Source organism: Plectropomus leopardus, chromosome 6 (assembly GCF_008729295.1).
Source record: "Plectropomus leopardus isolate mb chromosome 6, YSFRI_Pleo_2.0, whole genome shotgun sequence".
Lineage (NCBI taxonomy): Eukaryota > Metazoa > Chordata > Actinopteri > Perciformes > Serranidae > Plectropomus > Plectropomus leopardus.
Genome location: NC_056468.1, coordinates 9,874,753 through 9,892,104, shown reverse-complemented (window position 1 = coordinate 9,892,104; position 17,352 = coordinate 9,874,753). Strand labels below are relative to the sequence as shown.

Below are 17,352 nucleotides of genomic sequence, written 5' to 3'. Positions count from 1 at the left end.
GATTCCACCGTGGCTCTCCTTCCTGCGTCTACTCCTGGATCACCTTCAGCAGTAATGGTCCTCCTCCCAGGTGTCGGTCTTTGGCCATTTGCTTTAACTGCACAGATCCCCCTTGTGCTCGACAGTTAACAGCTGCCAATATACAGCCAGGGCCTGGGGATCAGACGGCTCTCTAGCAGCCCAATAAAGAGCCCCCGGAGTGGACTGACGAGAAATCTCACACCTTTCGCTCACATTAGCCATGCAGCATGCCCTTTTGATGCTTAATTGGCCACTTTGAGGGGTTTGCAGAGATAGCAGCCCCGTGGCTGGAGACTACATGATGTCACAGGAGACCGAACAATCTCGCATAGCGGAGGAAATGCCTTTACCTGACAACAGGTCAACGGCGATTTTACTTCAACTGCTTTGGGGTGCTGTGTTGTGATTAAAGAGGATTCATTACATTGTGTCTAGTTCATGGAACAGCAGAGAACTTAAATCTAAAGGTATGAAAGTATACGCTTAACATACACGCTGTATTCTTCTCATCAAGACAACAAAACTAATAAGTCAGATTTTATGAGGGTAAGCACCGATTTATCCATTTTCCTTTGTAGTTTGCAGAGATTACAAAAAAATGGACGATGAAAAATGAGTCGATGATTAAATAAATACTGAAATAGATAAACATCTAAATAAATACAATAATAAATACATAAATATGGAAATAAATAAATATAGGTATAAATAAATACAGATAATAATATACATGAAAGAGACAAATACATGCTGAAATAAATAAATGAGTACGGAAATAAACAAACATCTAAATAAATGCAGGAATAAATAAAAAAAATACAGTAAAATATAAATGTCTAAATAAATACAGGAATAAGTAAATTAATACAGAAATAAATGATCAATGCCAAAATAAATACAGTAATGATAAATACATAAATAAATAAATACATGAATGATGGAAATTAGGAAATAAATATGAAAAAAACTAGATAAATGCATAAATTAATCAATAAATTAAAAAGAGGTGATTAATTTAAACACTATATAAATAACTTCAATTGTTTTCTACATTTTTGTGCAACTATAGTTATTTATCCTTACATTTCTGTCTGTATCTTAATGTTGGAGGCCCTTCCCTCTGCATTTATCACTATATTTCAGAATTTATTTAGTCCTTTATTTCTTTAATTCTGACTATTATTTATCTATTCCTATGTCATATGTATTCTCCTCAATTGATACTCATGCCATTTTTCATTCATCATCCTCCACGATAATAAACAAGCCACTTAACTGTGATTAAATTCTGCTTCAACATCCTCTCAGGCATCCTTGACGTCAGTGATCGTGATCTCGCATGCAGCGATGAGGGGCCGGGTGAGCTCACATTTGGTCGCCCACATAAGAAAACAAACCTCAGATCTAGCTTGCCTGGCAAAGGGGGCAAATGACAACTTCACAGCACTTCATAAGAAACTCCTGGAAGTTGCTAATGAAGACTAATGACTTCCCTCGTGTCGGAGACTTCACACCAGAGTGTACAAGCCCTTTGACCACAAAGTCAATGTGGTCAGCGGGGTGGTCCACCGGCTACAGGAGCCACAGAGCTCACAGCTCCAGTGGAACAAGATGCTTTTTTTTTTCATTTATTCAAGATTTCAAAATGATTATAAGCAAGATTACATAAATGGCTTTCCTATATATTTTCTCTGTTAAAGAGTTTTTCTCTCATCCAAATCAAGGGTCCAAGGATAGAGGGTAATGAATGCTGTATAGACCTTTGTGGCACAGTTGTGATTTTAAATTAAACATTTGTGATGTGGTTATAGAGTCACGAGCCTATGGGATTTTTATAAATGGCATTTAAAAAAAAAAAAAAGCCAGAAAATGAGTCGTTTTAGTGTGTTTAAACACAAGCTGTTAAGAAATCCAATTTAAACATTGAGTGTTACTGATGACATCTAAATAACGTGTTTCAGTCTGATGGGTCAGATGCACACTGTAACAAAATAACCTTGACTGCCAAGGAATTAGCCGTCTGCTAAAATGTTGTGTGCTCATGTGTGGCCCTGACTGGTGACAGAAATGACTGCTGTGTTTTAGTGAGTTAGCATCACCTTCCTCCTCACAGAACACTTGAACATCCTCTCACTGGTGTGATCCTGGAGGTACACCGAATTATTTCTGAAAAATTGAGATAAAACAAGCAAATGAACATTAAAACCAAACTTTATTAGATTGTAATTTTAAAAACGACATTGCTTAATTGAAAATTTGATGCTCATACATCTTACCTGGATACTCTTTTGAAGTGTGTGAGTTGTCCCAATTTGTTGATGTATTTGTATGCTGCCTTCTTGACCAGGAGTGAAGAATGCATCTCTCTTCATATCAGAAGATTGTTACACTAAAGCATTAAAGTAATACTTCACGCCCCAAATAATCATTTCTATGTCAGTCAGCCCATCTTACGCTGAATTTGTGAAGAAATATTTGTTTTGCAGGCATGCCTCCATGGTGAACAAAGAATCCAAAAAAGGCAAACATTTTTGATGACTTGAAGTCATAGGGGTCCACATTTAAAAAAAACTGTATCAAAATATCCATTTATAAACTTACACAACTCCTGCAGTGTAACCCTTATTTATCGAGTTGTACGCTCAGTAGTTCCAAAACATGCATTTTAATTAAAACATCATTATTTTTAATACGTTCCCTACTCTAAACAATATTTGGAGTCCTCCTGTGCATCGTGTCCACTTTCATAAACATTATACGACCCCTTTGTTATCTTGATTAGCAACCAATATGTGTTTGATATGAATTTGATATGAATTATTATTGAGGTGGGCACCTCATGCTCCTACATAGTATAATGAATGCTGAAATATTGCTGCACTCACTCAAGTAAGTAAAATGTTGTGTGACAAGACAAGACTGGAAAAAATAAACAGAAGCAATCAGGTGACATCAGCCTTAAACATGTTCAAGAATACGTTTGCTTCTTTTGAGTCTACGGGTGGTTGAGAATGTTGATTTAAAGCATCAGTAAACATCATGCGTCCATAGGTCTTAAAATAAATTACGGTGATAGCAGTCACAGTTTCCCGACTGACCCCGCCCAACCTACCCAGATTTGATTGGTACTTGAAAGAGCACACCAAACAAATATGTGTTTCTCAAATATATTTTTGGTTTGACATCTATAATGCAGTCAAGACACAGAGAACAGTTCCCCTCCATCAGCCGGAGCCAGGAGGGGGCCGAGCTCAACTCGCTCATCTCTTTAGCCGTGGTACATTCCCAGAAGAACAATAGAAAACTATCTTACACCAAAAAAATAAACAAATACGATGAAATAAAATACAAAACTTTTTTTTTTTTAAATCGAGGGTGATAGTTTACAATTATTCACTTGTGTCCTTTTTTTAAAGTCTATTTTTAGACAACTATCAAGAAACATAATATCTTTCTTTTTTTAATAGAAAACAATCTGTAAAAAACATTCTGTTGTCTTCCTCTGAGTTAAGCTAGAATTGTGACAAATTTACCAAAATGGTTTCAATGGAAAGGCATCTGAATTAGAGAGAGTCCTCCTTGGCATGCATTTCAATTTCACTGACATCAGGATCGGTCACGTCAAAGCGTTTGCCGTCAGCTTGCGTCCTGACGTGACTGAAACAGAAGTGACCCTCATCTTCATGTTTAAACTCTCACACATGCACACACTCTTCCCACTTAATACTCATTAACCCATTAAAGCCAAACACATTGGAAAGATATTTGGATTGTGATATGTACAAAAGCTAATTCATAACAACTGAAAACCCATCTCTCTCTGTATCATTCAGATCAGTGCTGGTGACAGGACGCCTTCCTGGTTAGAACTGTTCCTCTTCGCTACAAATGCACGCAAAAACAAAATTTATATAGGACAAAATATTACAAGAGTACAAAAAATAGCACAGAGTTAGTGCTAACTGAAAAACATCCCAAACATTAAAGTGTAAACATTTCCAATCTGCTACAGGTTGTGAGGCTGTGTGAGCCTCGGATGCAGCCGATTGTCCTCACTCCACCTTTGAAATATATCGTGTAGCAACGCGATGCGTCTTGCAGATGAAATTCTCATGCCAAAGTAAGCAATCAAAGTGGTGGACAGCAGGTTACATGCTGCTGAGCGTCAGTCCCGACTGAGGCACCTCAGATCGACGAGTTCTCAGACGAGGTTTTAGCTGCTGCTTGGAGATACAGTTAGCACACGACATTAAAAAATAAAGATGCATAAACGCGGGACTGGTTGGCTTTAAAGGCTAAAAGTCTTTCTTGCCAGATCCAGTGAACTAAGGGCTGCAGGAGAGCTCGATAAGCTGATGTGTGATATGCATAAATGGCACGTTACCAACATGCTGCGAGACTACATCCATCGCTGTCTGTCCTGTACGCCATCACTGCTGACGAGCAGAGCAACACGGTGACATGACAGGCGATGAGAATACTGCGTTTTTTCCAGTTTGGGAGTGCTTTCTTTGTAATGCACGTGAAGGAGCGATAGCATCAACAGAGACAGCTGCAGTGACGTGTACCATTCCTCTTTAAGACAGGGGGCGCAGGGTTTGGCAGAGTGACGCCAACTTGCGACAAAAGGCCTTGTTCAGTTTCAGCGAGGCCTGCGGAGGCTCAGATGTCCATGTAATCGTCCTCCTCGTCCGACTCGCTCTCCAGAGACGACTCCTGGCTGGATGTCTCCTGCACCTCCAGCGCCGGCTGGCTCAGAGTGTCCTTTTTGACTGTGGCTGCAGACTGAGACGACAGGATGACGTTCTGTGGAGGAGCAGACAGCAGGGGTCGCTGTTGTGTCTTACATTAGAGTACACATCAAACAGCTGCATTACGGTTATTTACAGTCACATCGAGAAACACGTGTTTTAGAAGGCGAACTGCATACCTTTAGTCTTTGTTTGGTTTCCTCTGAGATGCTGCCTTTGGGGGAGAGGAGCGTTGGTGTCGGAGGTGTTACTGTGATTTCTGGTGGGAACTTGGTGACGGTGGAAGGGATGAAAAGCTTTGGCATGTTGGGTGGGACTCTGGAGCGGATTCGGCTGGGGTCTGGAAGTTTCGACTGCTCATCGCTGGCATACTGCTGCTGGTCTGAGAGACAGAAAGAAAAAATATCTAAACATTAAACATTTTTAAGGCATATGAGGTCACTGAAAGTCCTTCTTAATAGTGTTGTCATGATAATGGAAATTCGAAATTGGATACAACGCCTTAAAAATATTGATATTCTATACTATGTTCAATACCAATGGGAAAAATTGACATTGAGGGCATAAAATTAAAAGTACTTAAAAAAAAAAAAAGATCGCTATGGCAAAGCTATAACATGACAATGACTTTTCCTTTCCTGGCTATAGTAAAGAATAACTGTAGTATAAATAAAAAAAAAAGTAAAATAAATAAATAAATAAATGATTATTTTAATGAAAAATTTATGACAACAATATTCTTGTTAAGGTTTACATATGTTCAAAAGCCTCTGACATTGCCACACATTCAAAATGTAATATTGTGCAAGTAAAAAACACAAAAGTGGAGCTGTATTTTCTCTTATTTAATATTATTTATTTTCAAGTAACAATTGAGAAAAAGTGTGACGAAAGACTAAAGGGCGGCACTGTGAGCGAGAGAGAGGAGGCGGGGCTTTGTGTGCACAACAGCAGTAAGTGTTTCAACTCGCCGTCATCAGAGAGCAAGAAAGAGCAGCTGATGAACAGTTTCAATATAGTGGAAAATGAGCATTAAAACTGTTTCTATTGTTCATCATCCATATGTGCTGATATTTTTTGACAACCCTACTTGTTAGATACAGTTTATATTGAAATATCTGATTCCAAAGTTCTGACCTGGGCAAGGTTGTGCGGTGCTACATGTGGCGGTTTCCTCCTGGAACCAGCCTGCTGATGACTCTTGCCCTTGGGATACAGTGGCGAGTTTCATCTGCTGACAAAGATGCGACTCCTGCTGTCGGTATGAAAGTCCCTCGGAGGGCTCCTCCGCCCGCTCCTCTGTGGGTACAAACAACACATTAAAAAAAAAAAAATGTTAAAGCCATCAGCACCCGGCCCTCCTTGTATTTGGCCATTTTTCCAATATTTGTTATTCTTGACAAAAACACGCAACTACTGATCTACTGATTGGATCCTTTGCAACAAAGACAAAAGCAGCAGACTTTACAGACCGGACTTTCTATGGAGGTCATCAGGTCCACTGTGACATAAGATTTAACGGCTAACTCATAACTGATCATTTCTGGGACACAGCGGGTAAAATGACAGTATTGTGTAGAAATACAATAAAATCATTCTGTACATTTTGGCATTTAATGGCAAATAAAATAAATAAATTGATAAGAATTTTCCATTTAACAGGGACTTTAAAGTTCCCGTCACTAGACAGCTACCTGAAATAATAACATATCCTACTAAACTGTGACCCCCCCCACTCCTCCACCCCCCTCCCGCAGCTCAGACAAACACAAATGAAAACAAAAATGATCTCATACTCTTTCAGACTTCTCTACTAATGTTACCAAGGAAACCATTACATAATTCACAGCACTGCAGTGTTACTTAATGCTAACCTGTGTGTGTGTGTGTGTGTGTGTGTGTGTGTGTGTGTGTGTGTGTGTGTGTGTGTGTGTGTGTGTGTGTGCGTGCGTGCATGCGCGCGTGCGTGCAAAACCACTAGTTTCTGAAACACCTTTAAAGGTCATCCAACTTTAATAACTTGAGGGAATCTTCATGGAGCCATACACAGTGCAAATATGCAGCCACTCGTTTCAGACACTTTCAGTCAACTCCATTCACTGATGCATCAATGTCTGCATGTGAAAAACAAACAAATTAACTAATAAAAACTATGCAAGCAAAATCTGCAGCACTATGTGGATGTAAAAGGTGCTCGGATGGACTGAGGCGAACCTGAAACAGAAGCTCTGTGAAGCAGCATTGTGAGTTTCTAATTAAGGACAAAAACAAGATGAAAGTGCTGCGCTGCAGAGAGCTCAGCTGGCAGCTACTTCATTAAAGCTTTGCACTTTCCACTTGAAGTGCTGAAAATATCACAAATGAAAATTAATTAATGTTTGCCTTTATATGAATTGCTGGATGGGATATATAAAATATTTAATCATTCAAATCACAATACCGGAATTTATAACTTCAATACAAAGAAGACCTTGAAAATATTAATGTTTGATTTTCAATACTACTGTGAAAATTGACAATCAGGGCATACACTTGACATTTTTTTTTTTATTAAAAGATGAATATCGCAAGGCTATAAAATTGCAGCGGCAACTTTTCTTTTTTTGGTTAGCAGCAGAGAACAGCAGAATGACTTTAGGAAATATTTACACTAAGAGAGAGCAAGATAGTGCAGCTTTTTTTTATATAGTATATTTATTTATACATGCTGCTAAATGAAGTGGATTGCTGCCACCCAAATCACTGTGTGTTTTAAAATGCAATGGCAATAAAGAATCTATTGAGCTATCTACCTATGCCAATGATTTGAGTACAGCACCAATGTCATAACAAATGTCAAAGAATTGCACTTGCAGTTGTTAGTTAAGATACTTCTGCTTGATTTAAATTTCGATTATGAGTTAAGTCCATATGACACAACACTCCTTCGGGTCTCATGCGTCTCAAAAGCAGCAGCTGTGTGAAGTTTGTCACCTGCAGGACATCTACAGACTAGCAAAAAGGTACATTTAAGCTAAGGTTTTAGAAGTTATAGTAAAAAGCTCATGACCATTATCTGAAAATGTGCCCCAAATCAGGAGAGCCATCTGTGAGAGCCAAATGCAACAGCTCCACTTACTGAGCACTTATCTGACAGAAAAGAAATAAAAGCTGTGACTCAACAACCAGAGAATTGTCTTCAGCCTCTGAACACAGTTTACTGCCCTCTAATGGCTCTACTGGCCTCATGCAAAAATCTAATGATTGTTAAAACACTCCAAATAATAATTAAATCTCATGACTAGAAAGAAAAATACACTAGTAAATACAAAATATTGAAAATTCAAGCTCACAGGTTAAGTTGGTATTTAATATCAAGGGAATTCTCCATCTTCTCTACAGCCGCCCCCTCCCTCTGGAGCTCTCTCCCACACACACACACACACACACACACACACACACACACACACACACACACACACACACACACACACACACACACACACACACACACACACACACACACACACACACACAGGGTACTGCACCAGCCTCTCCCACTTCAAAACACTTATCAAAACCCACCTGTTCAAAACTGCTTTTTAATGTGTGATTAATGTTGTGTGTGTTTAAGTGTACTCTATTTTATGATGTAAAGTGTCTCTGAGTACCTTGAAAAGCGCTCTATAAATGAAATGTATTATTATTATTAGTATTATTATTATTAGTATTATTATTAATTCATGCTGCAGATTCTGAGTGCTCAAATTGCATCTTTAGATATCAAACAGATACACAGCAAGCCAGAATTTGCATTATGTGGATCAGCAGTGATGCTGCCAAACCCCAGAGAGGAAGAGAACGAAAAAGAGTCGCAATCTGGAAGACACTAATTTCTAAAATGCTTATTGGGGAGCTGACAAAGCCCAAAAGGCAAAATACAAGCGCGCCAGTCTGCTGTTATGTAACACCTGTGTAAAAGTCCACAGGCGCCCCCTGCTGGTCTTTTCGGGATCTTCATAAACTGAACTGACAACTGCAAAGCTTCACCTCAGCAGCAGTGTTACACTACACCTGCTTATTTTAACCAAAAACTAGCACCAGAGAGTGCATTAACATTTGTGAATATGTACATTACATTGTGGTAAAAACACTGATGACAATGTCTTGGTGTGGGAGTGGAGGCCACTGTACCTGTGTGTGGTAGGAAGGCCATGGCTGCAGCAGGGTGGCTCGCCGCTCTCCTGTGCTGCGTCTGATCGTGGAAGCCCGACGCTTGAGGTCTGGACAGCTTGCTCAGGGGCTCGTACACCACTTTGGCTTGACCCTCGGGGGTGGACAGCGGATGGCAGGCTGTGTGGCTGAGCAGGACGGGTGTCGGCAGAGAGGCGGGGAAGAAGATGTCTCGGTGCTCCTTGGTGTACTTGGGTGTAGTCGGGGCATCGCCTGCAGACTGTTGGAGACAGAAGAGGAGGTCGTGAGGAGCTGTGACTGACCTTGGGGATCCATGTGCAGCGTTAACCCTCCTCTGCACGGGTAGCTTCCTGAAAACTGTACATCCTTGTCCCTGGAGGAAGAATCTGGTGAGAGACTCCAGAGGAACAGAGTGAGCCACAGTGCACTTTTCAAACAACACGCATCAGCAGTATCAGGCTAGGCTCTTTCACACAAGTGGTAACAAAAATCCTTCAGAGTTGCGACGTCGTCCCCCCCCGGGGTTCGCAGGCTTACTTGTGTGCTGGACTCTGTTGTTGGGTGCTGGTAAGGAGCTCGGCTCTAGTCTGCACCACACTACATCCCTCTGAGCCACTTTCCTGTGAGTCCTTTTGAGGACCACTTACAAACACAAGAGCTGCACAAACAACCTGTGACAACAGCCGCTCTGCTCCCACAGCCGCTGTCATGGCAACACCGAGGAGCACTGTTAAAAGAAATGAATACACCTTCTCTAGTTTTCAATTTAAAATGGATGAAAAGTTGGATGAAAACTAACCTTTATAAACCTGTAAATCCAGCTCTTCATTGTAATGGATGAACTGTGTAAAAAGTAAATATGACTCCAGGTTTGGCACAGAAAAGGCTTCTCTGTCAGGAAATTTTGATCATTTAATGCATTGCAGTTTTGTCACGATTTCAAAAGCCTGCAGGCAACGTTCAGGGGAGACACTGTCATGACAAGCACGCTTTGACACATACAGTATGTTAGCACAAGATAATTTGGCAATAACGGAGCTCGCATACCATTTTTTTCTCAGGCTATCTGCTGGGAGTTTAAGTCAAATTGTGCTCTGAATCACAGCTGTGTACGATGGAGCTCCCCACGGGATTCACACAGCGGCGCGCAGGCAAATCAAACAAACAGAGTAGCCTTCCAAAAGCTCACACAGACCCTTCAGCAGAGCGGCACAGAGCAGCTTTGAGCGTTGCAGCAGCTCCACAGCCAGATCTGATGATTCATATCTCATGAATTAAACATCGTCAACAAAGACACCGACAAGTCAGCAGGACCGTGTGCATTAGAAGAACACTGTACCTGAGAAAATTGCAGCACATCACATGCAGCCAGTGTGTAGGTTCCCCCCGTGTGATGAGAGTGGGCTGCTGACGGCCAAACTCAGGTCCCACAAAGTGAACCAAAAGGTGGTTCTGTGCAATTATCGAGATTGGGCTTTAAATCAGATTAGAGCAGCTGTAGATGTCGTGTACAGGTTTTGTCATCTTTCCAACTAAATTGAAAGACCGGCCAACCGAACATTTTAATTAAATTGCCTGCCCAAATGAGACTGACGCTGGAGCTCCTCTGTCAAACTAATGTCCATATTCTTTGATGAGTAGAGCTTGCTCAAATACAGAAGACTGTTTTAACAAAGTACCCTGAGTCTCTCAAAGAGCTGCAGCATCTCCCCGAGTATGAGAGTAAAAACCAAAAAGATTCTGAAAATATATCAGACAATCATTGAGTGACAGTAACAAAGAGCACAGGTCATGTCGCCTTGTCATGCTCTTCTCCTTGATGTAGCGTCCAAGTGAGACAGCAAACAATACACAGAGTCAATTTTCCGGCTCAGCACTACACGAGCACATCTCGCTCTGCACTTGTGTGGGCTTGAAGGAATGTGTGAATCTGTAAAAAGCAGGCAAGGATTTTTTTTTCATGCCCCCAAGCTGAGAACTCCAAGGTGCCTACTCACATTTCCCGCTTTATACAACCGCAAACAAATGCAAACCACGACACGAGCTGGTGGCACAATAATTATACATAAACAGCAGTTTGATGAGACTGCAGAGCGAGCTGGTACGCAGAGGCGCCCTGTCTTATCAGCATTAAGAGAAAACGAGAACACAAAGCACCACATGCGGGCTAATTATCATAATATCTGACGAGTCAACAATATCTGACAATTGTAACAGTATAACATTTACCTGGCACATAGCAGACTGGAAAGTGTCTGGTTTATAGTGTAATGCATTAATGACGAAAAAAACTGCTCATTGTTCTGAATCAACAAGATTATTATCTCCGAATTCTGACAAGAGTTTCCATAAGAAAAAAATGAATCTGCCTCATTATTGGGCCTCATGTATGAAGTATGAAGCAGCAGAGGAACATTTTTTTTCCTATTTTTGTTTGTATTCAAAGTTCGTTCTTATTTTGTTAGTACACATTGATTTCTGGGTTGATGTTGTTGTTTTTTTTTAATATTGTTCTTTTCTTAGGTAAGAGAAAAATTTTATGAGTGGTTGAAAACAGCTTGTTTTCAGAGTCTACCAACTGCTTCCCAATGCGAAGAAACATATAATATATATATATATATTAGATAGATATTGAAAAGTGCATAAATATCGTAACATTTAGATTATTATATTTTAGAGTGATTATGATGATTGGATTATTACATTTCAAGGCTGAATATATATATATATATATATATATATATATATATATATATATATATATATATATATATATATATATATATATATATATATATATATATATATATATACATATACATATATATATATACATATACATATATACATATATACATATATACATATAAACTCAATTATTCTACTTATCTACTGTACTTTTAATTTTTTTAATGTCATGCAACTTTCTACTCCACTGCACTTCAGAGGGAAATGTTGTGCTTTTATGTCAAGTATTTGGTAGCACAAACCATATGATAATTGCTGATGAAACTTTTAGTTGATTGCTTAGAAAATAATTGACATTACATTTTTTTCCTTCTCTCTTGACAATAATTAAAAGACAATGGGCCTCATGCAGCAATATTCTCTTAAATTTCTTATATTTTCTCGTAATTTTCTGGTAAGAGAAAATATAAGAGAAGTCAACTCCAGAATCACAAAACACTATTAACTACCCAAGTTTGCTCTTACACAGCTGTGCTCAATGATGAATCCCTCTTGATCATAAGTCTCCTATTAGCATCAGGAACACCCCCTAAACACTATATAATCACAGATTTTGTGGTGTGTGCAAAGACTCTGGCAGACGAATAAGACCGGAGAAATGACACTAAAAAAGGCAGAGGGACACAAAGTAACTGAAATTACGGTAGTTTGGATCAATGTACTAAGTACAGTAGTATTTCTGTAGTCCTTAAATGTAATAATCCAGTCATTATAATTACAATAAAACATTATCTAAATTTGATTAAACAATATTCATGCCTTTTTTAAAATATTCCTCAAATGTAAAACTATCTCTGGGCAACAATTTGTGGCCTGTGAAAACCAGATGCTTTTATCTTATCTCGGTTACGAGTGTCTCGACCACTCATAAAATGTTCTTTTAGTTAACAGAAAAGCAAAAATAAGAAAATAGTGGTAATTCCCCCCAAAAATAAATGTGTAACTAACAAAATAATAACAAATCGTGGAACGAGCAAAAAAAAAAGAGAGAAATGTGTTCATTCATCGTTTTTTTTGCATGCGGCCCTGTGACTCAAAATTCAGAAAAACGAGACATTTTTTTTTCTGAGAAAAAAAATTTCCTTGGAATTCTGACATAATAATCTCGTCAATACAGAAAACAAATAGATTCATTGTACTTCCTTTGGTTATGAATTCACATATGGAATTTTAGTTACAAATTAAACAACACTATGGTCATGATAACATAAAATAAGAACTTAAATTACCTCAACAATTTCGGATTTTTTAATGAGTTTGAAGTTGGTATGCTGCTAATAGATCATTTTCTGTGAAGAACTTTTCCCTCAGTACCTTGTTACTTATGTCTGACACTTTTTAAAATGTTTTTGATTTTTAGGTGACTCTTTTATGGTAAAGTATAATTGCATGGAAGTTAGGGACAATTTGATTAGAAACAAAATGAGACAGTGTTTTGAGAACATTTGGTGCAAATATAAAGTGCATTAAGATATTAAGGAGATTTATCCATGTAAATAAACAAACACTGGAAACTTATTTCAACGGTGCCAACACTGCTGTTTCAGTAAAAAAAAAAAAAAAAAAGATTCAAATTCCAACCAGGTTTTTACACATTTGAGAAGACGTGCCTCATCAGCATCATTATCTCTGAGTCGTGTGTTTCTGCATGGAAATTAGACAAATGACTATACGGACAAAACTGAAGAAAGAACACAAAAAGATTGATGCAGAAAATAAGATGATACGATCAGTGAACTAGGAAAGCAGAGATTTATTTTGCCTGCAGCTACTTCTCATGAGCCTGAGGTTCGGGGAACATCACCGTGACAACAGGATGTGGGCAGAGAGACCCTTTTTGACTGTGTGGGCAGGAGGAGGGATGTGAGGAAGGGGGAGTCACTGACACACGATGAGGCAGAGCAACTAATGATTCCATGAAGAATATGAGTCCTGAGGACAAAGCAGAGCTAATCGTTGCTTTAGCTGCACTAGCTGAACCAATTAGAATTACTACAATTAGACACACTTCTTCACTGTATTAAGATTCATGTGTCATCTGGCATGTGAGTCATATCACATTGCAAATAAGTTACATGCACACCGATGCCCGGCTGAAACAAGTTTAGCAACGACGTAGTGAGGCTGAAGGGACAACAGGGAGCATTCACACCACGCTTTGGGCTATATTTAGTACTGGCACGCTGAAGCAGGATAGAATTGGAGTTATCAGTTAGGCACATTTTACTACATGTGCCATTTTTTCCCAATGTTAAACAAAACATCAAAACATCTATCCTTATACTTGCTATTATAAACTAAACAGCAGACAGATTAAATTAGCATTTAATCTACTTGGATTGGAAGATAGGTTCAGTGAACAACATAAGGACAACTCAAAAAGGTATTCTTGGCTTGGCTGTTGAGGTATAAATTTGCTATGCTAGAGACCAGACTTTGATAAACCTTGAGTACATCACCTCAGTGCTATGAGGGTTACAATTTACCAGAAATGATCTGCTTAGTTAAACTTTTACTTGCCGTTATGATAATTTCGTGACTGGATATTTTCTTTTGCCATTCATTTAAAAGGCTATGTCAAATGGCATTCATCACGTCGCTAAAATACTGCTGCTGCATCATAAACTTTTTTTTGAGTAAAGCTTTAAATGATCAAAAGCTTCACTATGTGAAACCAATCCTATTATGAGGAGAAAAAACAAATACTGGGCATCAACTTGGATAAAATATGCATAGATAGAGTGTACATTTGACACTCTATAGGAATGCCAAATACAGTGAGAGCTACGATGCACAGGAAAGAGAAACTGCAGAGGCAGCAGAAAGACGGCAGATGAACATGCTGAGTTGAAGAGTTTTACCTGTCTTTGGGCAGAAGTGGCCAACTGTATCTGGCAGAACTTCACAGCTTGGTCCAGAGCTACGTCCTCATCAACCTGGGACACCAGAGTAGACACAACAAGGACATTAGGGCAGAGCAACTGATCTCCAAATGTTCCTGGTTAATGACAGTAATGGTTGCTAGGTCCCCATTGGCAGTTGGAAACCAATTTTTGGCTTCTCCACTTTATTAAGTCCAGTGTGTAGGATTTAGGGGCATCTATTGGCAGAAATGGAATATAATATTTATAACTATGTTTTCAATCTCTCTAAAATAAGAGTTGTTGTGTTTCCATTACCATAAAACGGTACATTTATTTTATCTACAAACAGAGCCAGTCCTCGCCAGGGAGTCCTCCCTGTTGTTTCTACAGTAGCCCAGAAAAGTCAAGAAAAAGTTCTATATGCTTGGACCCAAGAGAGAAGTTTCAGTTCTGCAACTTTCCCACTAAATCCTACAAACTGGGCCTTTTACATATAATAAATAGGGGCAACAAACACCAAAATGTGCACTCCATAATAGATCAAATTTAAATATTTGTATTTTTTAATATTACTGTAACAGTCAAAACCTGCACATGAAAACACTGCATGTGGGTTAGTGCATTTACTCGCATGCGCACAGACATCTGTTTTAGAGACAATTGTAGAACAAAATTTTAAAAAGGACATAATGGATAAACAAGCAACCAGTATAGTATCAAATAAACCTCAAACTACAAACAATTGCGTTCGGTTAGTGCAAATAAAGGTTTTTAATATTCTTTTGTCACATTTTCATTATTAAAGGTATACTACGCTGGATTGTCGGTTACTGTTTGTAAAAACACTCACTAGCAAAAGTGAAAGTATAAACCAACGCCAGATTCCCTCTTGTATGGCGTTTCGCCTCGCTATCATAGGGAGGGTTTTTTTTGGTGCTGTGTCTCTTGAATGCATGCTGCTTACGGTCATCTTTATCCTGTAATAAAGTCTAGACCTCACCTGAGCGCTGTGGAGGCCAATAAATGTCTGGAGCACAGAAAATAAAAAAATCCAGGCAGAGGGCAGAGTCTCTGCAAAAAAAATACACTGCCAAGGAAATAATACAGGAACTAAGGAAATTCCTGCATGATATACCTTTAAAGTGACACAAGTGCATAGTGTTTGACACCTGGCAACCACTTTTAAAAGTTGGTTTGAGTGAGTTGTCTGGTTATACTGTATTCTAGTCAAAAATCTTTTCATGCACCTTTTCTATGAAACCTCCTCTGGCAACACTGAACCTGTGAGTGTACTACTACGAAATCACTATATATTTCTGAGGTGACCTGTCCTGTGTACACACCGTGTTAATTACTGACTTTGTCTCCACACTAAAACCAAACAAATTCTTCTGACTCCATATTAGAGCCAGTAGGATGTCTCTCCTGCCTCTGATCACAGCACCAGTAAAGAAAGGCTCACATTACGGCCCAGTACAGAGTGTTGTGTGGGAGTTGGTGAGCTTAGCTAGAGCCCGACATTGTACACTTAGCAGTAATCTTGTTCGCACAGCTGTTCTGTTCTCTCCAACAGTCTGTTGTATGCAGCAGTTCAGGGACCCCCAGAGGGAGGGATTTTACAGTAGTCTCATTCTAGTTTTCCAATGATGCCAATTGTTAAATGGACTGAGTCAAGCTTCAGTGCATCTCAGAAGAAAGCCCTGTGCTTTCAATTCATGTCTATCTCACTGCAAATCTTCCTTGTCAGACCACATACAGTTGTTAGCGATGACTTAAATATCGCACAATGATAACTATTAGAACAAGGCAGATTTCAACAAGACATCTCTAGCACATCAATAAAACCGTTCACTTTATATGACCGGCATACTGTATTGTGATACCAGGAACACACAATTTAGTGGCTTGTAAGCTGAGAGAAAGAAAAATATCTGACTGAAATATGCAGAGGTAAAAACAGAAACAAAAGTGAAATAGATGCAAAGTACGGCTCTAAACTCTAACCACATGCAGCTGTGCAATGCAACAAACCACAAAACCATAAAGCCTCTGCAGTTTGTGCAAGTAGGTGCACAAACAGAAGATGCTTCTGGAAAACGTCCAGGCATATTAATTGCGCAACTCCTTTGGTGACAGGAAACATGTCATGGCAGGTTCTGGCTACTCTCTCCTATGGGTGTGTCTGAGAAAATATTCTCTTTGCCATCTCTGAAGGAGCACAGGAAAAAAAATCTTAGCTGTAACCCAAGCACCTAAAAAAAACAAAACAACAAAAGCTGCTGAAGCTGGCCCATCTCCTCCGATTTTCTTCTTTCTGCTCTTCAGCTGTCCTTTCGCCTACAACCCTCCCACTCCAGCTCCAGCTCTCTGGCATTACACAGCTAATGACATGGCAACTTCTGTAGGGCCAGCATTGATCTTCAGCTCAATATGGCTATATAAGCTGATGTGGGTTGTTCTGCAACTACACCATCAGTGCCATACAAAGCACTGGAGCTGGACTGACTTTCAACAACCGAGAAACATTGGCTCTAGCGAGATACAAAGAAACTTCTCACTTCTATGACACTTCCTACGCAAGAGAAGGTTAACATAATGATTTATGAATTTCAAATAAAAAGCACAGTTATACAGATTGTGGGGCCGTAATGGTTCGTGTATTAGTGCCAAATCGTCATGGTATGAGTGTCACAGTTAAGTGCACACAGCCTCGTGCAGAACACACAGTACGTAGACTGATGCATGTAATGTGGAACCGAAGTTCACAAACAAGAGTTCTACCCGGAAAACTTTTA

General features: G+C 39.3%; 1 protein-coding gene across 2 annotated transcripts in view; it reads right to left on the bottom strand.

Moving 5' to 3' along the window:
- Window positions 1-3,174: 3,174 nt before the first annotated feature.
- The window catches only part of cabin1 (calcineurin binding protein 1), a 45,115-nt gene continuing 30,937 nt past the window's right edge, over window positions 3,175-17,352 (bottom strand). For both annotated transcript variants that reach the window (XM_042487468.1, XM_042487470.1), the window contains 5 exons: window positions 14,555-14,629; window positions 8,946-9,204; window positions 5,910-6,071; window positions 4,952-5,154; window positions 3,175-4,827 (listed from right to left, as the gene is read on the bottom strand). In XM_042487468.1, coding sequence (XP_042343402.1) covers window positions 4,684-4,827; window positions 4,952-5,154; window positions 5,910-6,071; window positions 8,946-9,204; window positions 14,555-14,629 — 843 coding nt within the window. In that variant the 3' untranslated portion in view covers window positions 3,175-4,683. The remainder of the gene's footprint in view (window positions 4,828-4,951; window positions 5,155-5,909; window positions 6,072-8,945; window positions 9,205-14,554; window positions 14,630-17,352) is intronic.